The sequence below is a fragment of the Lepidothrix coronata genome, unplaced genomic scaffold, assembly GCF_001604755.1.
Source record: "Lepidothrix coronata isolate B3197 unplaced genomic scaffold, Lepidothrix_coronata-1.0 Scaffold63, whole genome shotgun sequence".
Lineage (NCBI taxonomy): Eukaryota > Metazoa > Chordata > Aves > Passeriformes > Pipridae > Lepidothrix > Lepidothrix coronata.
The window spans coordinates 2,972,735-2,999,361 of NW_016690243.1; the positions used below are offsets into that span (position 1 = coordinate 2,972,735).

Sequence of the window (26,627 nt, forward strand, 5' to 3'; positions counted from 1 at the left end):
TTGTTAAAGTGCAAGAATAGGATTGTCCTTAGACCATTGTAAAACTATAGTTTTCTCAGGCAACATCAAGAACTGATTGGACTAAGAGAACAGTCACTGAGCAATGAAAGCTAGTGAAACTTTTTGTTGTTGTTGTACAGTTACAGATTCTCTCTGAAAAAAATGTGCCACAGCAGTTGAGACAAACCAACTTATGAGCAGAAAACACAATGTGTTAACAGTTCTTGCATTTGACTTAGTGGGACTAGATTTGAGTGTCTAATAAGAAAATATAACATCATTACATGCCAAGACAGATTAAAGGAATATAGGTGTATAGAGTAGAAAAAAAATTAGATACCAAATTGAAAACTATGACCATGAATGTCAGCCTAAAATTTGTCTCTAATACTTGTGACCCATGTGTTTTGCCACAAGAACTAAGTTCAGTAAGTATTCTTGGCAGGACTGGATTCTAACATGATGCAATGTTAGCCACAGTTTGTCTTTTAAAGACAACCGGAGGAGGAAAAGGAGAATAGTAGTAATTTTTGTTCTTTTTACATTTTATACAATGAAGATTGCTGTCGCTTAGGAGACAGTCCCAGATTCTTTGGAAGATAGAAAATGTAAGTTTAAATATTCAAAGGCAGAGTGAGAAATTGGTCATGGATCTTTGTTTTCTTAAAGAAAACCCCAACCTACTAATATAAATCTGTTCTTCAACTGTACTGCACTCTTGTTCCTCTTTATTTAAAAAATAAATAAAAAAAAATTCAAAGTGCTTTGTATTTAAATTTAGCATTTCCTCGTCTTCATCATCTTTTGTTTTTCTGTGTAGTTATTAGACAAGAATTAGTCCTGAAAGAAAATACGAGTATGTCTTCAGGTGGGTGGCAGGAGGAGGAGTGGACACGTCATCAGCTCTGGAATCTGTGTAGATGGAGGTATCTTTCTGCGGTGACGAGTAAGATGCCAGGATTAAGACATATGCTAATGCTTAGTGTTTCCTTTTTGTCTAATTTCAGAAGGTTTCATGGTGAATCAATGGACTTTAGGATTGGAATCCAGCTCCAAAGACATCTAAACTTTAGGTCTTTGTGTGAATTGCATCTCTAGGCTCCTGTTACTGTCTGCAGACACCTAGTTATAGTCAGCAAAACCTAGAAAGCAGTTCAGCTGATGATATGTCTGCATCTTCTTTAGGGCATTTTGGATGGCTCCTTAGAATCCATAGATTGTATTGATTAAAGAGCTGCTCAGCATACCCTGAAGCAATTTTGATCTGAATCCGTCCTATTTCTTTTTTGTTTTCTGTTTCACTACTTTAGATCTTAATAAAGTTTAAGGCTTCAAGTTCAGAAAGAGTTGATACTGAAGTCATAAACGTTATAAATTCTCAGTGTTAGTTATCTGACTTTTTGACAGTAGCCCTTAAGAGTAAAATCCATAAGAAAAAGCACTCTGAATTTACTCTTAAAATATTTGTAAGGGTAGATGGATCAAAAGTAATAAATATATGTACAAATTTACTGTTGTTGCTTCAGTATATACTGATTTTTTTTGGTTAAAATAGAATACATGGTGTGTTATCTCTTTTGTTATTGTGTTGTAGTAGGCAACGTATATGTTTAAGGAGAATTCTTCTAATTTAACATATAAATTGGTGTTCTCACTGTGTGACCTACCAGTGCATTTCTAGGATAGTACTTTTTAAAATAAGTAAGAGATGGAAATTAAAGTCATAAAAGCATTAAACAATTATTCTGGTTTTGATAATGTGTCTTAGTATTCTTTTAGTGTTTTGAATAGATCATCACTATATTCGAAATTAAATAATTTTTCATTTTTATCACACATATAAATGCTCTTAATTTTTCCAACATGTACTGAGAATTAGATAATAATATGTTTTCTGGTGAGATGCGAAAAACATTTTGAAATGCATTTCACGGTGACTTTCACAGAGAAGAAATCTGATGTCAGATAGTGACAAAACCAGTGATGCTTAGGGTTCTTTTCGACCTTCAGACTTTCTAGCTAAAGATTTCTCTGGATTGGTAGCAGCTTGCACCTGACTTAGTGTGACCAGCACCCACTTTGGCAATAGGGATGTTTTTCTATCAACTTTACTAAGATAGAGGTAAATACTCTTTTAGGATCACTTTCCATTTTGGGGGGATAGTATGGGACTGTACTTTTCTCCAGACTTCATTTTGTTGCTGGAAATTGCTGTTAAAAATAACTGTTTCTAAATGTATTGGTGTTCACAATGACATCAGTTCTGTTGTACTAAGTTAGAGGTAATAATAAAATACAGGTTTATTTCTGACTTTATTATTGTTGTTAATAAACAGTAATAATAAATACTGTTTTTCAGACCATTTCTATATTGATATGACTGTCCAATATGTCTCTTCACACTTTAAAAGTCTTTTTTTGAACATGAATATTCTACTTGTACAGAAGCAAGAAAACTAATAGTATTTAAGTCAAGTATTTAAATCTGAGTGATGACATGCTTGTGCACTTGATGCGTTAAGACTACAGTTGCAAGTAATTCATTTTCTACTTAACTGGTGCATGCTAATTTCACTTGGTATGTATGCATATGTATATATCCATATTTTCTGGCTAAACTAGCTGCCAGGAATGATTTTTGCTATCTCTTAAATTAACAATAAACAGCTGAAGTCAGCCCCTGATGATTCCTAGAGTTTTCCCTGGTGTGTTCTGGTATCATGTTCCCTTTGCCTCTCCCTCCTTCTGCTCTGCAGTTTCCTTTCCTAGAACAGTAATAACCCCTAAGTGGGGTGTAGAGCAAGTTGTGAGTGGCACTGCTTTAACATGATACAGCCATATGACTTGTCCCAATAAAATTCTTTGTTTTATGCACTCTTGTGTCTTTGAGCCTTACATTCCTCTTCTTCTCTTATTTCTGTTAAGGTCACAAGTCCTGTTTGTGTATTCCTTGGTTTTTTTGTTCTTTAGGAAAATAAAAAGCTATCTTGATACTTTTAATTTTTAGAACTAATTTCACTATTAGAATCCTGATGGAAATATTTTAGCACACACAGTTTTAAAATGGTGTTATTACTGTAGCTGGAAAATGAAAGAGGTCCATGATCACATCTCTTAAGGCTTGTTTGTCTTTCAGTTCAGTCCTGTTTTCCTGACTATGGCTGAGCTTTTACTGTCTACTTAGGGTTGTACAACATCCTAGTTTGTTCCTAAAGTATGTGAGCTCAGACATACCCTGTATGGATCCAGACTTTGTGTTGTTAAATGCTTTTATAAAATCTGTTCCTGGAATTTGGCATGCTCAGCAAGTGTTTGAGAAAAGCAAAATCATAAAGACTTACCAATTTAGTATAGAGCTTTGCAAATTTGTTTTTATATCATCTGATTTAGTTGTAAGTAGATGAATAGTTTGAAAGTCTAAGACTGCCATCTCCTTAGGCAAGTACTGCCAGCCAGTAGGAGTGGATTTATAGAGCAGCAGTTCATGCTAGATCCGATGTTAACCTGTGTAAATGTTTTAAGGATTTTACTGTGGACTAAATCTGTGGTTGTGTGGACCGAGTGGCAAGAGCATATGTTCTAGTTTGGTTTCATGCAGAAGAAAGTCAGTTCACTAGCTTAGACTGTTCTGGGTTGTGAATCAAAATGTGAGGATGATCAAAAGATTTTCTTCAAAAGCACCTGATTCAAACTAACCTGATGATGTAGATCAGGTAAGATAGTGTATGTAAGATGGATATTACAGAGTCATAGTTTGAAGGGGGGAAAATCCTGTAAGCATAGAGTAACTCAGCTGTACTTTACTTTGGGAGTTTACTGGGTTTTTTTTAGCCACTACAATCACATTACAAAAACTATTTCAGAGTTAAAAGGGATTATAGAGACCTGAATGCAGTTTATTTAATGTGAGATGCATTTAATGAGAAAATAGCTAAGTTTAAACTTTAGGTGAGAGATAGGCCGTTGTTACAGCTCCAAAGGAAGACTAGAAATGTGTGTTTGCAACACTTGAGCACAATGCAACAATCCTGTATTCTGATGCTCTTTATTAGCTGCTTTATAAATCAGTTGTTGTGTGTGCTCATTTATCAGATTTGTGAAGTTTTTGAGATTTTTCTGTTCCTTGGAATATAAAGATGCTTAGATTCCCAATATTTAGAGTACTGAAGTGTATGAATGTGGTGATGATTGCTGGCTTTGGGGATATTATTTTCTCTTACCAGCACACAAGTTAATGAAACAAACTTCTCTTTCTGCAGTTGTATCACACTTAAAAAGCCAGTAATAGATAGTTCAAGAGCTTACACAGTTACCAGTTCTGTAGTGGCAGATTTTCAGAGAAATAAAGGTGAGATTACGTGCTTTCCCTCCACAGATACTACTATCATTTCCCCAATACAGCAGTTTGTTGCAACAGTGATGACCTTAGTATAGCCAGGGGGCCCATTTACAATGGAGCTCTAAGAACACCAATCCTTTAATCAAAAATGTATTGATTTTTTTTTATCAGATCCTGGAAAGATCTCACTTATTAGCTTTTAATAGAATTCGTTTAACAAGTTGCAAGGGACAAAGTAACAGCTTAGCTATTTTCCAGACAGTGTGCATTATTCACTGGGGCTGTGTTAACTTTATTTCTTGCTGTAAGAATACTCTGCTGTTACAAAAAAAAAGAAAACAAAAAAACCTCGAAGAACACATTTACCAGATGACTGTGTTAAAAAAATCAAGTTATCCCAATGTCCTTGGAAATGCCTACCTTTCCAGTGTAGATCCTGTAAGACTATTGATATTTGTAGCACAAATCTAGAGATCTTGACCGTTTTTTTAAGAGAATTTTGAAAACACTAGCAACACTGGGTAGTGTGTTATGAAAAATGGAATGGAGGGTATTAGGTTGCTACCTACCTGTGTTCAATTCAGACTGCAGACTGTTCTTGGCATTGATGAGTTTGTGTAAGAATGCTGCATCATCTTCTGCTCACAGTCCCAGTTGCTCTGCTGACCTTTACATTTATGTAGACTTTGTGGATCTGTGTTATGCCAACATACTGCTATAGAAATTCTTAAATCTGCAATATAACAAACAGTTTTTATGTAGCATTGTCTTTTCTAAACCAATTTTTTAAAGTTATATTTTTTTCCGTGTAACAGTGCTATTAATGGGAAAATTTCAAGGCAATGCTTCAGAAAGATAGAGCGTGTTAAGATTTCCTTTCATTGATGTACACTTTGTGTCTGTGTCAATATGATATGAGCATCTTATCAGAAATGATTGATGCCTCTGGCCCCCTTTGTCTGAGGAATGGAGATAAGTTGGCATGCTAATCCTCCTTTTTCTGTCACCTTGAACAACCTTGTTTGTAACTATCATATGGCTCTCAAATGAGCACAGATTCTTAAACAGCACAAAGAGGAATAGGCTGTTTATCCAAGGCCAATGAAAGCCAACTGCATTTTCTTTCCTGTGAGCTTTTAGTTATATCCTTAATGATTGTGTATACTCAAGACCATATCAAGGAATAAAAATATTACCCTTCCTTTGCTGTACTCTCAGTCTTACCTGTTTAGTGATGTACACATCATCAATCTTTTAATGCATTTCTTCTTTCAGTTTTGCTGTTAATTTAATTCAGTTAAATCTTTTGCTTAAAGCTGAAATCCACATTTTGTTCGTCAAAATATTTACTACTCAGTGTTCTAATTTTTAAATATTTGAAAAAAACATGCTGTTTTTGTCCCTTTAAGGAACAAGTACTCCCTCCCTCCCTTATTCTACAACAATCTTAAAGGATTTTGGTATAGTAAGTGAATGTTTAAAGACATGTTTTTGCAACCTCCATCGGCATCTTTAAACCTGAGACCTGCTCTGTTCTATCACAGCTCAAAAAACCTGACTTTTAGTCATCCCTCTGATGAAAGTTTACCCAAGTGACTATTGCTGTTAACAGCAGCAAGGAAGGGCTTGGACGTCTCTTGAATCAAGCTGATAATACATTTCCTCTATACAGAAGTTTCACTGCTGACAATACAAGATGTCTTTCTACAAAGATATCCTTATGGCCTCTCTTGAGCAAGATCTCAAAGGTTCAATATTATTTTATATATGTGAGTGGGTTACACTTGAGTTTTAGTATCTGGTTTACTTAGGATCAATACTCCAGACATCAGCACTCTAAAAGCAGGAGGCTCGAATAGTTAAATTCTTTGTTGCTTCCAAGTCATGCTGATCACTAGACCCCAAAGGAGATGGAGAATATATTTGTGAAGCTGTAGGGTGTATACTCAGTGCAAGGCTACAGAAGTTATTAAAAAGGTACAGGAGAGGAACCCTGGCCATCTGGCTCATAAAGAATAAGTCACATGTTGCTGTTCATTAATTATAGTCATTTGAAACTTCAGGGCAAGTAAACAAGTGGTAAAATTTTGCATCATGGCAGTTACTAACTTGCAGAAGTGGAAAATGGAAAAGAATGTTGTTAAGAACCATATTTCCATAAACACCAAAATGACCCAGCTGTATATCTGTGCTGCCTTTATGTGGTACTTACATATAACCACAAAATCATGGAATGGTTGAGGCTGAAAGGGAAGTCCAGAAGTCATCTGGTCTAACCTGTCTAGAGCTGGTTGCCTGCAATCATGTCCAGATCGCTTTTAAGTTTCTGTGGTAGTTTGGTCTGGGCCTTCCTTGGTGACCAGTTTGTAACCAAGGAAGGGTCCAGATTTACCCAGTATTCCCTGCGATTTTTACCTAAGCCAGGCTATAAGAAGAAAGGAGGAAAGGCCTTCGCTCTTTTTCCTTCCGGCGGCTTGGAGGTGCAGGTTCCCTGCTGTTGAGTCTGTCGTGTTGGGGAGCAAGGCCTGGTAAGACACTCTCAGTAAAAAATTTGTTTCCTGATGCTTAGGGGGAACCTCCTGTGCTTCAGGTTATGTCTTTGCCTCACCGGGCACCACTGAAAAGTGCCTGACTGTCCTCTTTGCACCATCCCTTCAGATATATTCAGATATATTAATAAGATCCCCTCTGAGCCTTCTCTTCTCCAAGCTAAACGGTTCCAGCTTTCACAGCCTTTCTATCTAGTTCCTTAGTCATGTTCAGGTGTGGTATAATCAGTGCTGAGTAGAAAGGAAAAGGATCACTTCCCTCATCCTGCTGGCAATACTATGCCTAGCGCACCCCAGGATAACATTGGCCTCCTGTGCCACAAGGGCACATTTCTGGCTCATGTTCAACTTGGTGTCCACCGGGACACCCAGGTCTACAATGTGTGAATCTGTTGTTCCTTTCCATCTTCTTTTCAGACACTTAATTCTTTATTTTATTCCAACATCAGAGAAGAGAACAAATTAGGTTTGGGAAATGATGGGGAGGGCACTTGAAATCCAGTTTTGGAAATAATTTTAGATGGTGCAATGTATCCCAAATACAGAAGCTGGAGAGAGAAGGAGAAATAATTTATCATATGTGAACATACTTTCATGAGCACATTAGCTGATATTCAGATCTTCTGTTCCTGTATATGGTTTCTTCTTCTATATCTGATTTTCTGATGTTTAAGTTTTGTGTTTCTGAATGTCATGGAAATTCAGAGCCTCTATAAATAATTAACCCTTCATAAAAAGAGGGGTTTGTTTCTACCATTATCTATAAGAATTGATATCATTCTGGGGAAAAAAGTGGATGTGGTGTTTTCCAGTTGTTGAAGGATATGATTGAAGTGTGTGTCAGACACAGGTACCTGGGACCAAGAGCACAGAACTTCTGGGGGGTTTGAACACTGACTAGAGAGACAGAGTTCGGACTGGACTTTGTTGTACTTTTCCAGCAATGCAACTCTTTTTCTGTATAAAAATTCATGTACATGAATGTGTGCCCATTACAATGCCATATTGTATGCTACATAAACACACCATTGAGGTGCTCCTTATAACTTTTAATCTATCATTAGGTGATAGGCTACTCTGCCTTTTGCCCTTAAAATAATACTTTTAGCATGTGTAACCTTCACTTTGCTAATATTGTTCCTTGAAAATTATTGGTCAGATACCTCCACATTATCCATGGATGCTTTTTGTTTTGAAGTACTCTTGGATCCTGACTTTCTCCTGCCTACTAAGCAGGACAGGGATTTAAGCTAAAGGATTTCTGGTAGAGGGAACAACCCCTGAGAACCAGAAGCAATGAACTAGCTCAGGGCTACTTTTCTGTTATAATATTTCCACAAAAGCATAACTGCACTTTTACTGGATCACAGCATAGAGTAGCTCGATGTTATTTTCAATTTCCTGTGCAATGTCCACAAAAATATCTAATCTTGAACTGTATTAAAACTGTGCTACAGTGCATGTATATATCTATACCTCATAGATACAGGAGAGATGAAGCATCTTGTTTTTTCTTGCTAGCAGACTCTTAAAGGAGTCCTCCATTCTAGTTTAGCCACTTATTACTCAGGTTTGTCCCTCCTCAGAAACAAGATAAAACAAAGCCAGCCTGGTTTTATTTACTTCTTGCTCATTCAAGAGATAGTCCTGATTTTAGCAGGAGGGTTGACACATCTCAAAGGAAATGTAAAGGCCACTTTGGCAAGAGAGCTGCTCTTTTACCACTGCTCTTTATGCATATGGAATAAAAATACCTCTTTAGATGGCTAACTTGGTATGTGCATTTGTGAATGTGGTTGCTAATTTAAAAAACATAATCCTACATATTGGGAGATATATATATGTACACACACTCAATATATAAGCAGGCTTAATTATTTCATTGTTGGCTTTGTTTAAGACATGTGGCAATTTGCCCTTGTGGACAAGAATGTATTTGACGTGTAGATACAGGCTTATAAAAAGCAGCTTAAAAGAGAAACCTGAAGTTCCAGAAACTTCCAAAGCTTCCCTTCAGAAAATGTGCATAATTTTTTCCAATTACTTATTGTGAGCAGAAAGATTCCTATGTGCAGAAATATAGTTGGGGCATACATGGTCAGTCAGCCTTTTCTTGGCAGGAGTAGTGTAGTAGTAAAAGTCTCTCTACTTGAATCCTAGATGATGAGAAATTTTGGCACAGGAATTATTAGTGGAGATTAGCAAAAGACTGTTTCTTGGTCCCAGTCAAACTGGGATGTGAAGGATTTGTCTCAAATGAATAGTACTTTTTTCTTGAGGATAGTGTCTTGAACTGCCTGCTGTGGAGTTCTTCTGTGTCAGCAGCAAGAACCTTGAAGTGCTGGCCCAGTCAGTCAGTGTGCCCTATTCATTGCATTGTCTTAGGTACCCCATGGGTATTCAAGCTGCTTACCTTATTGTGTGAGGGTTTTTTTTTCCTTTCTTTCCCTGAGTCTGGTTTTGACCTGAAAACTGCTTTGTGTTTAGAAACTTTTGACAGGAACATACCAGGACCAATGAGAAATGTCAAAATCAGTGAGTTGGCATGCTAGGTTTCTATAGGTCTATCTTGTTTCTCCTTTGTACCTATTAATGTTTTAAATTTTTTTAGCTTTCAATAGAATCATGGGATGGGTTGGGTTAGAAGAAGTCCAAAAACATCATCTAGTTCCATTCACCTTGCAATGGGCAGGGATATCAATATCAATATATTAATAACAAATATATATTTTATTTATCCCTCACAATTAACTAATTCTATTTGTGGCTCAGTTTTACATACTCATCAACAGCAGTAGTATAAACAGACATGATTCATGTAAAGGGAAGAATGTATGAAAGGGATGTTTTGCACAGCTGTATCCTCCTGCCAAATGTTTTGGCCTCGTGGTAGTTTCTGTAAGATCTTTTCTACAAATTTATATTGCCCTTCATTGCCAGGTGATCAAAAAGCTTTGTCCTGCCTTTAAGAGGTTTAGTTGTTTTAATAATATATCTTTTTTATGCTGATTTTGGCTGAGTCTGTTCATTTTCTTTACAGTACCTGGTATGGTGCTGTGTTTTGGATTGGTTCTGAGGACAGGATTGGTAACACCAGGCTATTTTAACTATTGCTAAGCAGAGCTTACACAGGGTTAAATCCTTTTCTGCCTCTCACCCCACCAGCGAGGAGACTGGGGGTGCACAAGGTGTTGGGAGGGGACACAGCCGGGACAGGTGATCCCAACTGACCTCAGAGATATCCCAGACCATATGACATCATACTCAACATATAAAGCTGAGGGAAGAAAAAGAAGGAAGAGGGGTATTTCTGGAGTGATGGCATTTGTCTTCTCCAGTCACCGTTACCTGTGACAAAACCCTGCTTTCCTGGGGATGGCTGAACACCTGCCTGCCCATGGCAAGTGGTGAATGAATTCCTTATTTTCCTTTGCTTGTGTGTGTGGCTTCTGCTTTACTTCTTAAACTGTCTTTATCTTAACCCATGAGTTTTCTGACTTTTAAGCTTCTGATTCTCTGCCCCAACCCACTGTGGAGGAGTGAGTGGGTGGCTGTGTGGGGGCTGAGCTACTGGCTGGGGTTAAACCATAGTGTTTTTACAAATCATTTGTTTTATCTGACTGTGCAATGCTGTGTAATTCACTGTCATTAGTGAGACAGTTTTGATAAATTGCTCCTTCTATTCTTGAGTTGCAGGAAAATAACATTTTCCTTCAAGCTAGTGTTACAAATATTTTTTGAGAGGTTGGCATTCCAGCAAGCATATTTGCTTCAGCTTGATTGCCTAGACTGTCCTATTCAGCAGGTATCTGGGAGCTGCTGCGTGGGATTTTGCAACAAAAGAATTGCATTTGTGAATAAGTAAAATGAGGTAGATATGGTAGGAATGAGTTTCTAAAAAGAGGCACAGCTGTAGTCTAGCAAACAAATGCTTTTGAAAAGGTTTGATTTTGTATTTTATAGGTAGACAGAGCCTGCTTTTAATCATATTTTTCATAAGCCCTTGTGGTGGGTTGACCCTGGCTGGATGCCAGGTGCCCACCCAGCCGCTCTATCACTCCCCTTCCCAGCGGACAGGGGAGAGAGTAAGGTGGAAACAACTCCTGAGCTGGGATAAGCCAGTTTATTTAAAGCAGAAGCAAAAAGCTTGTGCACGCAAAAGCGAAGTGAAAGATAACACAGTTTATTCTCTACTTCCCATGAGCAGCGATGGTTGACGCTCCCAAGCAGCAGGGCTTCAGCATGTGTTACAGTTCCTCAGCAGGCAGCCACTGGAGACAATGAATGCCTGCCTTCCTGCTCCTTACCTTAGCTTTTATGGCTGAGCTGACGTCATACGGTAGGGAATATCCCTTTGATTAGGTTGGCTGGCCTACTTGTGTCCCCTCCCAGAATCTTGCCCTCGATTGAGGAAGGAATGTTACAACACTGATGCTGTGCTCAGCAGTAGCCAAAACACTGGTTTGTTATCAACACCCTTCTGGCTACCAATGCAAAGCACAGCACTGTGAGGGCTGCTATGGGGAGATGAACTCCAGCTCAGCCAGACCCAATACAGCCCTCAAACCAACAAGTCATAGAAGTGTTATTCTCAGGTGTGAGGGTGTGCTCAAAATTAGTTGTATTTCATGATGTAGCTCAGTTCCTCTCAGGAAGAACCATATTCATTGAAACAAATGTACCTACCTATCTACTGTTCTAAGATTCTTTCTTGAATACCTTCTGTTTGCTGTGGTTGGAGTAAGGGTGCTAACTTATACAGATCTTTGATCTGTATAGATATATATATGCAGATCTTTGATCTGCATCTATCTGTAGATAGATGCCATTTTAAAACAGACAAATCAACCCAAGCAAGAGAAACCTGTGGTATCGATTATATCTCTCATATGCATTAGCAAATAACCCTCTTACTGATTGTATTGTAAAAACTGAAAACTGACAGGAGAAATAATTGGTTTTAAATGTAATGATGAAAAAAGTGGAACAGTTGACCTGTCATGTAGCTGGTGGAGCTTAAACAATTAGTTACATTCAGAAATGAATGTGTTAGAATAGTATATGCACCAGCCATGGCATGCTTGAGCCAGATTTAGGTAACCATGGGATATATTGAACATCAGTGGTATTATGATTGGTTTACAGATCATCTCACTAAGAACATGTTACAGTTGCCCTGACTACCAGCAAAAGGCATGTTAGAGTTGGTACAAAAATACAGACTTGCTGCTTGTAAACCCCCAAATGATGATGAAAACATAGGGGGCGAGGTGGTGTTGGAAGGAGGGGAATTTTCTTAAATGTTATTGTTTTCCTTCACTTTACCCATTCCTCCCCTTCTTTTTAGGTTTGATTTCCATCTTTGGAGAAAGATACTGCAAATCTTCTTGTATCCATGCTGTTACCTCAGTCAGGGACTAGGATAATAATCAAGACTGTAATTCAGCTTAAAGGATCTGTAGGTCTGTGCACTGGTAATGCTATGCTGCAAAATGTTTATCTGTGGTGGCAGACTAAGCTCACTGAAAGCTCCAGCCTCTGGTGTATGTTTTTTCTTTAGTTGTAAATACTTGCTGATAGATTCCGGTATTCTGTTTTTTAACCTGCATCGTCTTCCTCTGGTTCTTGGTCTCTTATGAAAAATAATTTAAAATTACTGCTTCCTAACTCTTTTTGAGAAATGTGTGATGCCCTCTTTTAGTTAAAATACAAGTGGAAATATCTAAATAATGTAGGGTGTGTTCTTAAAAACTGTAATAGAAATTAATTTCTCAAGGCTGTCTTCAGTTAATAAAGAGGTAAAACAATATGAGAGGAGGAGTTTGATTCAGCTACATAAGTCCGTTTTTCTTTTCCTCCAATCTCCCTTTCTGCTTTCTCTTTTCCTTTTTTTCCTTCTTAACTGTACAACTAAGGAGTGAAAATTGGGTTCCACTGCATAAAGCTAGCACTTGAATATTTTTTACTTCTTCTTCCCCAATGTTGTCAGCATGACTAGGGGACAGGAAGATAAGCTTTGATTGTTTTATTTATTTTTTTTACTGTTAATGCTTTGATCTTTATCTGAAATTGGCTGACATCTTATTTTTATAGTACTCGTTCTTCCTTTTCTGTCCCCCTTTGCTCTTTGCCTCGCATTTTGCAGTTAGAAATGTGGGTATGGTTTTTTAAGTGCATAACAGGTAAAATACAAGGACTGATTTACTGTGGATTAGCTGGTGCTGCTAAGCTGTGCTGGTACATTTATCATTCAGTTATTCTCTAATTAAGGATATATTTTAAAGCTTTATGATCTTTCAGTAACTTATGATATGTTGTACCACATTTCTCTGGATTTCACCACTAACTATGAGGGTAACATTTTGTATCTGATCTGGGTTTTATGAAGTCACTGAGCCTTTAGCTGTAAATGAAGTCAGTTCAGACTCAAGTTCCTAATGAACATCCATTAACAGTGTTCTGGAATGTGATAAACTTGAGCTGGTGAATTATGAGCAGTATTCTCATATTGCCTCTCATTATTTACTTTAGAAATCACTTTTAAGCCATATTTAAGTAGAGAGCATCTATAAAGATGTCTGAAAGTGGAGCTATACTGAGAACTATGACTATTTGATGTCATAGCTTTGCCACAAGGATATGCCATCTGGTATAAATCTGGCTGGTTCTTTTTTGATGTGTGTTTATAAATCATAGAGCAAGGGATCTGTCTAGACTGGTACCATGTGACTGGTAATATTTTCCTGCTAATACTAAGGAAATAGGGGTCACATATGAAAACAGAACAATTTTTAGCTGTGTTTCTTTAAAATGCGTCTGTTAAGCCTGCAGATTTGGAACACATTGTTAGTCTGCTAATACACGGGAAGTTATAGTACAAAAATCTCTTGCTGACCTTCTTAAATTAATCTCTCCAACATTAGTTATTTCCTTATTTTCAGGGGGAAGACAGCTGAGTTTAGATGTGTACAGCATGTTTAAATGGTGAGATTGGTGCTCATAAAAAATTCATTAAAATCTAAACTAGAATCAAATCGTCTTAATACAAAGGAGAGGTATTTCTGGTTTGGGGTACTGCTGTGTGTATTTGCTGTATCTATGTATGTGTAGCTGACTGTTGAGAAAACTGCTGTGCCATAAGATACTAGGTCTAGATTTAACTCTCTGAGGTTTTTGATGCTGTTTGAAGTCAAGCTTTCAGATCTTGGGAATTGTGTCTTTATTTTGTTTTATGAAGACTGTTTACTTTCCTTAGCACTTTTTCTAACCAGTTTGTCTCTATATAAATCCTTTGAAATAGCATATAAATGCACATGCTCTGTGTACTTAGATATAACATTGCCATTTCTGTCTTGTAATCTTGCAAGTCTAACTGCTTGCATTTGCTCTCTGGAAATGTTCAAAGATAACCATTTTAATCTGAGCTGTAACTGGTACTGTCATATGTTTCTAGTAAAAAGAGGTATTATAAAGCATCAAACAAGGATTAAAATTTCTTTTCCTTGTTGTTTTCAGTTTGCTTTTTTGTCACCACTGGGTCCTGTGATTCAGTGAAACAAAATTTCAAATTCAAATGAGGAAATTAGATTTACATAACTATTACATATATTTTGCAATCAGTATATTTCTTTGTGGCATCACAAAAGTCTTTGGCTTTTCACTGTGTTGTGAATCATAATCTCATGGTCTGTGAGTATAAGCAGAGCTTGAAAATTTCGTATTGTAGTGGATAGTGAGTAGGAAGCTTTCAAAAGATGTGCCTCTGTGCACATTCATTAAATATAGAATACACTCCCAATTAAATTTCCTATTTGCCAGCTAATAGGTATACTATGAAGATAGCTTATGAATGGTATTTTTCTTTGAACCAACAAATCTATCGTTTCAAGACAAAAATGTAGCGAAGTTTGGTGTGTGTGTATGTATGTATGTCTTACTTTTAAATTGTTCTACAGACTGAAGATAAAGTGGTGAAATTCAGAATCACCTTGTATAGGCCAAATTTGTATTGATGCATACCAATGCACTTCAGGCTTCAGCACTCAGAAGCTGTATTGTTACTGCTGGAAGAGACTTTTTTATTTTTATTCAATTTTGCATGGTGCAACACATAATGGGGTCCTAAAACTTTAACTGCTTTGATAATATAATTAATAATTCTTGCTCAATGTACAATAACTTTGTATGAGACCTGTGCACCTTTGTTACTGTCTTTTCCAGTATTGCAAATGAACTAAATCCAAATGAAAGGGCAGAATTATTTTAAAAACCATTTGTAAATCAACAGCAAAATACCGACTTGCTTTTCTGTAAAAATACACTCACATGAACAGTCTTCAAAACTGAAATTTAAAGTTTTCATGGAGACCTAAGCTACAGAAGTTCACTGTATCATAAAACATGAATGAGAAAAATACCATTTTCTGAGGAAATAACATTTTCATGCACTTCAAGGTGTTTGAGTTCAGCTCTACTGTTTCTTAAGTTCTGCCTTTTATGATGTCTGACATAAAAGCTGTACAGCTGAGAATTGCACAAAAGTTTTCAAGTAGTCGCAATGAAAAAGTCTTAAGTGTTTGCAAGTTCAGCCTGGATAGCTGGCACATAAAAACATAAAGTCTCCAGACATAGCTCTTAAGAAATGTACTCTTGAGAGTAGCAGCATACTAGGTTGTGTCAACAAGAACATAGCCAGTTGCTTATGGGAAGCGATTGTTCCCTGCTCAGCATTGGTTATACAATGAAAATTTTGGGTCCTTCCGTACAAGACCAATGTTAATGAGCTGAAGTGAGCTCAGCAGAACAACTCACGTTGTTTGTGGACAGGAGCTCCTGTCCTGGGAGGTCAGTTTGAGGCAGTGAGGCTTGTCCAGGCTGGAGAAGAAGCAGTTTTAAGGGGAGTTAGGCCATAGAATCATAGATTCATGGAATGGTTTGGGTCAGAAGGGACCATTTAAAGGTCATCTATTTCAACCCCTCTTCGATGAGCTGGGACATGATCACAGAATCATTAAGATTGGAAAAGACCTCCAAGATCATAGAGTCTTGGAGTCTTGCTGGTCAGAACCCTGTCAAAACTGACTGTGAATGTTTCCAGGGGTGGAGCATCTATCACCTCACTGGGAAACCTGTTTCAGTGTTTTACCACTGTCATTGTAAATGTCTTTCTTATATCTAGTCTGAATAGACCCTCTTTTAGTTCATAACCATTATTCCTGGTCCTATTGCGACAGGCCCTGCTAAAAAGTTTGTCCCTATTTACCTACAAGATCATTAACAGTGCATAGTGGGACAATGAAAGACAAGGGATATAGACTTTAACAAGAGAATGTTCATTTGGATGTAAAGAAAAAACTGAGTTCAGCCAGACACTGAAACGGGTTTTTCAGAGTGGCTCCATAGCTATGGTCTCCATAGCTCAAGGATTTCATGACCCGACTGTCTAAAGCTCTGAGCAAGCTAATATGACCTGATAGCTGACTCTGCTTTGAGCAGGAGGTTGGATGTAGAGGCCCTTTGAGGTCCCTTTCAATGTGAATGACTGATTCTGTGAATGATCAATGCAGATTTCCTACAAGGCAAATGCTGGTGCAATAAAGATTTAATTAGTCTCTATTGAGTTGGATCTTATCCAGCATGTTCCTAGTGATTTTCCAGCTGCATTTTGAAAACCTATGTATGACATAGAGCAGTAGTAAACTGTATTTAGCCTCTAGAATAAGCAGAAGATGTGGATGCAGCCAAGAAAAAAACTAGTTTCACCTGAGTAATTTTATTTCTGATTTGAGCATTACCGGACATCCAGACTCTTGTGTCTGGCCAGCTGGGGCTGGGAGTGAGAGGGTGAAGGGAAATAAAATGCTTCTGCCTTCTTTTGTTTTTTCTGTCTTCCACTTCTCTCACTACAGAAATATGATTGTTACATTTCCTATGAGGCTGTGTCTTGGAGAAAATTATCCAAAGCATGGAAAGTTTGCTTTTTCATAATCTTCCCATGTATGAATTGCCAAGTTTGCTCAGAGTTTATCCATAATGGACCTACTATCAAATGGGAATGTTTTGAAAAATAATTTCTCTTTCAATGGGGTCTTGTGCCCTCTTCTATTTGGAAATAAGAATTCTCTGTATCTCCCTACTAGTAGTATTAGTACTTATATCAGCTTCAGTATTTAACACCCCACATTGGATTGCAAAACAGGATTTCAAAAATAAAATTGGCTCTGTTGGATCTTCCAAGACTCTTACAAGACTGCTAAAATCAATGTGCTCTAGTGAGTGATTTTGATAGAATTAAGTAGGAAAATTGTTCCCTACCATCATCTTCCTATCTGTGAAAAAGAATATTGTTTGAATACAAGCATGGCAATGTTGACATTTGTTTAGCAAGAATCAATACCAACTACTACACATCTAATTTTAGTTCTAGGATGAATGGATTTTATTGCTAGTGTTTCTCTGTGTACTAGGATGTACAATATCATTCTTTCAAATGACAATCAGTTGTCTATTTTGTATTGAATTTTTAGTAATTTTGTTAGATGATTAGGTTAATCACCACCCTTCACTAGTGTGGTGATCATGATTTTTTATTGATACAGCTGAGACTTTCAGAAAGAAATGATTTCATTCATTTGTATCTTGAGGAAGGTCGCATGTGGAAATAAGAAAAAAGTGAGATCTACTTTTGCTGTAGTGTTATTCAACATATCTGTCATATTTGTTTTCTTATAGTGAAAGATTTTTTTTAAGACTGAATAGAAATGGTTTGCCAAAATGTCCAGAAAAGCCTGAAAGACACTGTTCTCTGTTTGTGGTGAGTTCTTCCTATTCTCAGTCTTTTTTTTTTTGTGCTTTTTTTGTGGGTATTGAAAATAGAAGTTGGATTAAATTGTTATTCTGTGGTTGACTCAGAATTGCTCCCTAAGCTTGTACATTGTTATGAACATCAGCTCTAAAGGCTGGATTGAGGGGTTGCAGGGTATTGCCGAACTTCTAATTTGAATATTTTCTGGCAGTGTGTGGACACTCATCTAAACTTCCACGTAGGCATATGTACCAGTCTTTGTCCCTGCAACAAGGACCAGTTATTTTTCCTCCTTGTGCTTTTTACATCCAAACAATTGTTTGTGCAGCACTCTCTGTACTTTTGGAATATTTGGAATTGCAGAAATGTGTCGCTGCTGTTCAAAGCACACAGCAAGTCTCTTGTGCCCTTCTACTGATTTTGCTGTATTACAGCAAATTCTAACCATGATATTTTAGGACAGTCATTTTGAGTGTATGACCACCAATTTAAAGTGTTGAAGGGATAATTTGTTAATGCTGTATAAATGAACTCACTGTTCATTTATCACTTTCACTGGCAGTGAAAGCAGTGTGTACAGATCTCTTTAAATGTCGCATTTTAATTGGGAGTCAGAAATAATGAGGTTCTGATCTTGTGCAGGATTTGGGTAGCAGTGAACTCAGGAAGGACATCTATATCACTGTGCACATTATCCGAATAGGTAGGTATAATCTTATGTTTGTTAGACATATGACAGTAAATAGAAGAAAACTGCTTGGAGTCAGCTTTGGGATTTGTTATATTAGCTAGACCTTTGAATAATTTTTTGGAAAAGAAAATGCCTGGGTTTTGATGGAAAAATTGCTTTAGATTTCTCAACATTGTCTTATAGTATTTATAAAGTGTACTCAGTGCTAATTGAGTTTAGAGGCAGGATACTTTGTTACTATCACAAAACAAAATTAAAGTGTCAAATATGAATTGTGTTAAGATGATGGACTTGTCATTGAATCCATTCTTGTTCTCAAGTGTAATTTCAAGTATCCTTTGTTCAAAGAAAAATTTGCCCGGACGTTTAATGTACCTAATTAGTATATAGTAGCTGATGTAAATCTGACATGGTTCAGATGAATTTTTTCTTCTCCCTGGCCTCTTTCAAAAGGAGGAGAGGGAAAGAAATGGACAATGTTTCATAATAATTTTAATCCCTGATGCTATAGACAGATATCAAGTCCTCTAGAACAAAGTGAAGGAGAAAAAAAGTGTATATTTGTGTTAGGTATTTATTTTAGGAAATTATCCTCTGGGCTGTACTGATATGAAACAATAATCTTCGGGTCTACTTCTGACCTCTTAGATTTATTGTTTTCTTTGTAAACTGTCTCTAGTGCATCAGGGCAGTACTATATATAACTTCTCTTCCTATTTTTGAAAGATATTTTGGTTTGAAATATAGGTCACTCTAACTTGTTCTGAGTTCAGAAACAACTTGTTACAAAGTTAATGTTATTTTACAGCTTTGAGGAATAATTTTTCCTTGAATTTTCATACTGGTTTGGTATTTCTTAAAAATATTGTGTTTCATTTTTATTGGCAAGGATTCAAAAAAGATATGCTAAACTCTGATGTAAGTATATTTGTGAAGAATAAATGTTTTAAAAAAACAATAATGAGTAGAATTTTTCCAGTTGTATAATTTTCAAATATATTCTCAGTCAATTTTATAAATGAATGACTGAAATATTAAAAAATTAAAATCACATTTATATGCTGCATGGTGTGAAAATGAACAATTACTCTCCAAGCTGCTCTGATGCATAGGAATATTTGGAGGAGACATTGCCCTGCAGCAACTGCAACCATAGGGGTTTTTTGTCAGAAATTAAGACTTGGTGGGAAAGATACATAGCTGGCAGTGCACAATTGAATAAAATGTCTAGAAAGATGGCAGTTTCAAATGCCAGGAACACATTGAGGAGATTGATCAAATGTATTTATATCAAATAGAAAAGGCTAGGAAAAATATTTTTTTCAAATCTCTTTCCCTTGACTGCCTTCTTTCTTTCTTTATCATAATTTGTTCTTCAGCCCTTTGTCATCTTTTCTCCCTGTATTTCATCTCTACTTGATTTTTCTTCAGCTGGTCAATTATCCCATTGCTTGCTAGTTGCCTATCTGGAAACAGCATTTGATTACTAATTTGTAATGGCTCAATCACAATACCTCTCACATGTAACAACAATCACAGCAAAATAATTCTTCCCAGACAGCAAATGTTGAACAGTCTGTCATGTCCAAACTCTACATTTAATTTGGTAGTGTCATGAGGTTGCTATCACTGGGTACCACAAAGTATTGTTTGTTGAGTGGAGGTCATGAGAGGATGAGCAGAACCTCTGGTCTAAGACCATGCAAGATCACCACATATGTAGTGGACTTCCTGTACCATTTGTTGTCTGAATGCAGTATAAAGATGGACCAGGTTCCCAATGATTACTCTTGGCATTGACTGCTTAGATGCTGAACTGGATTGCTTGCTGCCTCCCTTCTGTGGTTTGAAGAGAGACAGTTCTGTGGATTATGCATCAAATATGTGTTTTGTTTGGCAGGACGAATGGGAGCTGGAGAAAAGAAAAATGCCTGCAATGTACAGTATAGACGGCCCTTTGGCTGTGCAGTCCTCAGTATTGCAGATTTACTGGCAGGAGATTCAAAGGATGACCTTGTCTTGAAAGTCTATATGTAAGTAGTGCTTTTTTCTTAATTTTTGGAAGTACCTTAGAGTCAGTCTGCAGCAGAAGCAGTGGTGTTAAGTGCAGTGTGAGTAAATAGCTATAGCTCCTTTCTGTTCCAAAAAAGATGTAGTAGTAGCTAAATTTTTTTTGATCACAGTGTGGAAATTTTGGGTAGTTCTACAGATGTGTTTATGAAGTGGGATAATATTAAAGATAAAGGTTACATCTTTTTAGATATCTGTGTATGTTTCAGCATTTTTCGCATAAAGTGCTTTTACCACTTATTTAAATGCCTTGTGCTTCCTAGGCAGCTAGTGGAAGTACTTTTTAACTACAGAAAAAAGTAGGCAGAGTATCTTTTTGTGAAATGAAGCAATTATATAATAGGAATAACAAAGGTATAAAAGACATTTAGTGCTGGAGAATGAAAAATCAAAAGTAGATTTAAAAATGAATGGTTGGTTAAATAGTGGATTTTGGCTATAGTACTTGAAAGAAAGTTCAGTTTTCTAGTAGCAACACAATGCGTGTAATTTCCTGATGATCTTGGACATTATAATAAGAACTGTTTTGTGAAGTGGCCTATTCTAAGTACGTATACCTGGGACACATATTGTCATGCACATGAGAAAGTTCTGCCCCTCGCAGGGTTAGCACTCAAATCTCAAAGGCTTGGAATTCTTTCAGGCAGCCTTTCTCCTTTCCTCTGTAGCTGTATTGAATCAGAACTGCTGGAATCAGTGCTGTAGAAAAGCAATATAGTGTAAAATGTGGGCTGGCTCTTTTTTAGACTCCCAGGACATTGAAGTCAGATAAATGTTCGCTGTTGGTTAAAAAATTGTTAGGTTTGTCTACTTATATTGATGGTGTGGTTTTGTTTTTGTTTTTTAATTTTGCCTGTTTGTTTTGAAATAACAAAAACAGTGGAAGAAATATCACTCAAGATCATATTTGGTGCTAAGGCTAATTTCAGTCTAGACTTGGAAGAGTGAACATTAGAACATCGAGTATTCATTAGAACATTAGAGTGTTCATTAGAACATTGTCAAGTTTTCCTTATGGAAAACCAGCTATTTCCTAAATGTATACTGAAATGTAAATTGCTCTTTCACTGACTACCTCCTGAAGATCACATCCTATTTTGAATAATTTTGAAGTGTATAGCACAGAGTTTTCTAAGATCAGCTCTGAGTCCTGTGTTTCCCCCTGAGTGTCACAAGATAGATTTCTGTATGGTTTAGTGCTAAAGGATAGATCTATACAGAAATGAACTTGGTCATGACTGAGTTGCTCAGCATAATTGCTCCTGTCTTTCTCCCATCCTTATATGAAGCAAGTATTTCATGGTGCCTTTCTCAAATGATAAGAACACTTATTCCTGCCATTGGGACAGGCAGTTTCATGGGGCTTTGTTAGCTCCTATTCCATTTTTGTTTCATGAATTAAAGAGGATTTTTTAAGGAATATGTTGTGAAGCTGATCTGATAAACATATGTTCCCATTTCAGAATTAAGAAAGTTATAATTTTTCTAGGTGCAACACAGAGAGTGACTGGTATCAGATCCATGAAAATATCATTAAAAAGCTGAATGCACGTTACAATTTGACAGGCTCCAATGCAGGTGAGTAATTAGCCACCTTTCTGTTTGCATTCTTTGGGGTTTCTTAGTTTGCAAATGAAGTAGCTCTGTTTTGGAAGGACGAATGTGTAAGAAAGAAACGTAAAATAGATGAAAATGTACAATACTGCTGTTCATGTGCACATGTAAGAAAAAAAGTCACTGAATTTTCTTCAAGGAACTATGTAATATAAACTTTTATTCTGTACTGAGGAGCTACAGCTTGCTGGAGTTCTGTTCACGTGGGGCTGATCAAATTATTGATCCATATTGCTTGAAATTTCTGCTTCACATTTTCATCAGGAATATAAAATTTACCAGTGACATTATTGTCATGGTTTAGGAATGGTATTTAGTACTCCCACTAAAAAGAAAACCACAGACCACTCCCCTCCTCCAGTGAGAGAGACAAAAGGCAGAGATTACAGGTTGAGATAAGAACAATTTACTGGAAACAGCAATAAGATATGGGAAATAAACAGTAAAAGCAAGAATATAAATAACTAAAGTGTACAAAAGAAGGTGTCACCGAGGACCCCAGCTGACAATGAACAATGGCGGATGGGTTTCCCCATCCCACCCCGACCCAAAGCCATACCTTCCGTCATGGAAGTGAGAGTCCCTTACTTGTGACATGAAGTAGTATAGAATAACAACCTAGACATGCCCACACTTCTCCAGGCCCCACCCCCTTACAGCTACTGCAGAGAAATTAATTCTGTCCTGGCCAAACCCAGGACAATTAAAATTAAATATTAAACTTAAAAAAAAATTAATTGGGAGCTATCATTATGATCTGCATTCTTTCTGGTAGCTCTGCATTCCAGCTGAGCAAGATACAGGTTGTTATTTAGGAACTTACAATAGTCTTCCACAGTCAGCTCTATGTTACTGGAACTGTCATTGAAATAAATTTGTGTGTGAGACTTAAGGAATGGGAGACAACTGACCTTTGCTATTATGAGATGATGGTTTGGCCCATAGGAGATGTTGAATTTACAGTTTTTCTTGTTTTCTTTTTCAATGTCAACTTGCTAACTTTTTCTCAATTCTGTCATCCAAACATGTAGTCAAACTTGAAAAGAAACCTGAAATGGAGGCTTATAAGTCTATTGTCCTTGTATTCAAATATTGTTTTGTCCCTGTGAAGTGTTAATTAGTTGAAATATGAGTATAGAAAAATCTCATCTTCCAGGTTCCAGTATGCTGTAATCCCTTTCATGTAGTAGACTTCATGCTTCTTTAACTTGATTTCATGCGTAACGTTAGTCTTGAAAATGTATGTTTAACAATCTTTAGTGGGTAACCAAGAAGCACATAAAAGCTCATGTTATTTATCAAGACTGAAGTTATATACTTATATATATATATAAATCCTATATATATATATACACACACACACACATATATTTATGTTTTAGAATATCATGAATCTTATTGGACAATAAATATAAAAATCATGTAGTGAAAATAGAAGGGCACGTTAACGAGTAAGTATAATATTGGGCTTCTTAAAAATGTTATTCATAGTAATGAAGAACAAACTTCCTCTTGGATCATTCTGACTGTCCATGCAATATGTACTTACACTGTGATACATTACTTATCCTATTTTTCTCTCATAACAACGTTCAACATAAAAGACCTGTGGGACATGATTTTTTTTCCAGATTGCAGAGGGCTGGAAACTAAACCTAGCAAATGGAAGATCAGTAGCATTCTGAAAAGGGCTGTCAGGGTGAGGGAAGAGCAGCACAGAATTCCAGTAGCGCATTTGAAGATTGGAGAGGGAAAGAGGAAGTGAGTGGTAATGTCACTTTGAGTACTGAGCAACTAAAAGATGAACTATGAAAGATTATTTTTATTGCACACATGAAATTCATTCTTCTGCGACTCCTTAGCAGCCTGAAAAAGCTCTGCAAGGCTTTAGCAATATGTTCAGATACTTCTGCTGACACCTCATGGAAAATATTGTTGTTACACTACTTTTTATTTTTCATTTGCTGTCTTTTTTTGTAATAGCATTGAGTGACTGGTTCTGAAGCCTCATTAGCTTTGTTTGCCACCTTGTCAGAAAAGGAGAAAACCTTGCATTACAGGAGACATGTCTTTTCTCTCCCTTAGGAACTGTTGTAGGTATGAGCCAAATGTAGGAAAACTTGAATTTTTGGCTTATATCACACTGCCCTTTTAAAATCACCTTGAAAAGACCTAGGAAAGGAAATTCAGTAAACAAACAACAGCAAAGATGCTTCAGACTATTGTCTATCCTCTAGGCTTCTTCCCTCTTCATATTCTGTCCTGTACAGTTTCTTTTCAACTCAAGAGATTTTACACAAAGTCTTTAGTTTCCACAAATTGTTGTGTTTCACTACTGAAATAGTTTATCAGATAGTTCATAATATTCTTCAGGAAAATAAAATTCTTCCAGTTTTCTATTGGTCAAACTAAAAAGGAACTCAAAACATACTTTGAGTGTCTTGAATGTAAAAAACATAGTGACAGACTATAGCATCTGTATTTAGCACTCAAACCTCTACTGCTCAAAAACTACTTTTCTACTTCAACCCATGACAGTTCTTAAGTACAGAATCCGCTTGGATCTTATTCTCAGCTTGTGTCTAAAAAGGATCAAATAAAGGCAAAACACTGTCACTTCCTACTAAAGCCCAGAAAGGAGCACTGGACAGATGTTTGTCCCCTTTTCTCTTCTCAGTGGTGCAGGAATGGAAGGGACTCAGTCTAGTGGATAATTTACTATTCTTTGCTGAGGTGGGAACTGGAATGTGTTTTCCGCATGAGTTTCCAATCTCATGCGGAATTTCCAATTTCTAACAGAGACTGGAGTAGCAGGGAGTGGATGCAATTACCATTCACCACTAGTCTTTGCAGCTGGTGTGAGGTATTGGCTTACTGGAAAACACCTGGTTGCCTGGTGTAGGAGATCAAACTGTTACTGCAAAGGCCAAATTGTACAGTTTTTGCTGCATTTATTAGCACTGTTATTTCTTTCACTGAGTTTGTAGTATTTGTAGACTAAATACTACTAGATCTAGGTGACTTTGTAATTATTAAACAAACCAGGATTCAGTAATATATGGAGCAGAGCTGGCTATAAAATGTACTTTTCCTATAATATTTTTTTCTTAGAATTAGAAGCTAGTTGCTTTGTTTTAAAATGCAAAAAGCAGTGGAAAAATTAATATTCCTGCATAGACATCACATCTAATTACATCAGTCTTGTGAGGAAAATAGCACATTTCTATTTTTGTATCTGTAGGACCAGAGATTCTGATTTGGAAAAGAATTTTCAGTCTGTCTTGCATGTCCCAGAGGAGCATGCTAATTGCTTGGCTTCTCTGACTTCCCTTCAGGAACTATTCAACTTTGTATATGATCTGAAAATATTCATTATACCATGGGGAATGTTGAAGTGGCTCTAAAGCCTGCCAAGTAGTCTGTGATTTTTTTAAGTGTGATCTGTATTCATGTCCTCTTAGCAAATCCTATAGAGGAGGGATTTAAACCTGAGTCTCATGTTACATGTGAATATTCCCCCCACTGAGTTACCTTATAAAAATCATATTTAAAAATCAATGAAAAATGCATGGCAAATTTCTTTTGCTTCACATTCCTTTGAGAAGAAGGACTATAGCTTAGTTTCAGGGGGATGCAAGACATTCTGTTTTTCTCTGCTTTTTACTTTAGGCTCCTAATAGTCTCAGGTGTAAGCTTCAATTTAGATTTCCTTATCACAAATCTTGAAAAGCTGCATCTACCTGATGCAGTAATTCTTGAGAGCTGATACAAGGATACATGTGCTTTTTGGTTGTTACTGCAAAGGAGGTGAAAATCCTTTCAAATCTTATAGAGATTAAATTACTGATGTAAGAAATTATAAACATATCTAGCTGCTATGTAGCTTTGAACTCTTGTGTGGATTCCACAAAAATAGCTAAGGTAGTGGGAAAGTCTTTTCCTGTGCCATTATCTTGGAATGTTCTGATGAACTGGACAGGAATAATGTGACCTAATTGCATGTTTTTACTGAACTTCTCAGTGTGGTGTATCCTCTGATAGCAATGCAACTTCTCAGTGTGGTGTATCCTCTGATAGCAATGCCAGACTTACTTTGCAACTCCACTGGAACCACTGTTAATTACACATTAATTGATGGAAGTGCCTAAAACTTTAGAAGAAACACATAGAAAATGTTGGGATTTCTCTTCCCACTCTTGACTCGAGCATGATTTCTTCCTTTTTTTTTTTTTTGGATACAGCAGCATTAATTTTTTAACTGTTGCGTAAAGGGTCAAAATGCATCTCTTGAAAAATCTACATAAATCCTCATGCATTCAGTTTGGGTCATAAAAAGAATGAAGTCAGAAATTACTATATTGTATCTACAAGTTGTCAGGAACATGAATTTTTAAATATGGTGAAGGCAAGACCTGGATTGGGAGGCTATTTTTAAGACAAATCCAGGTTGTGGTTTGATTTGTAAAAGATTGTCTTAAGTCTGTCAGCCACAAATTGTTAATTTCTTTCTTTAGAAGAGAAAGATGCACAATTCACTTTTTCAAATTAGTAGTTTACTGT

At 36.7% G+C, this 26,627-nt stretch overlaps 1 protein-coding gene across 6 annotated transcripts in view; it reads left to right on the forward strand.

Moving 5' to 3' along the window:
* The window catches only part of DOCK4 (dedicator of cytokinesis 4), a 240,175-nt gene that overhangs the window by 106,428 nt on the left and 107,120 nt on the right, over positions 1 to 26,627 (forward strand). For 4 of the 6 annotated variants that reach the window (XM_017817903.1, XM_017817905.1, XM_017817904.1 and 1 more), the window contains exons 9-12: positions 17,620 to 17,701; positions 18,335 to 18,395; positions 20,284 to 20,416; positions 21,943 to 22,031. In XM_017817903.1, coding sequence (XP_017673392.1) covers positions 17,620 to 17,701; positions 18,335 to 18,395; positions 20,284 to 20,416; positions 21,943 to 22,031 — 365 coding nt within the window. Of the gene's footprint in view, positions 1 to 17,619; positions 17,702 to 18,334; positions 18,396 to 20,283; positions 20,417 to 21,942; positions 22,032 to 26,627 lie in introns of those variants that run through there. The other 2 variants (XM_017817908.1, XM_017817907.1) reach the window with 2 other exon arrangements.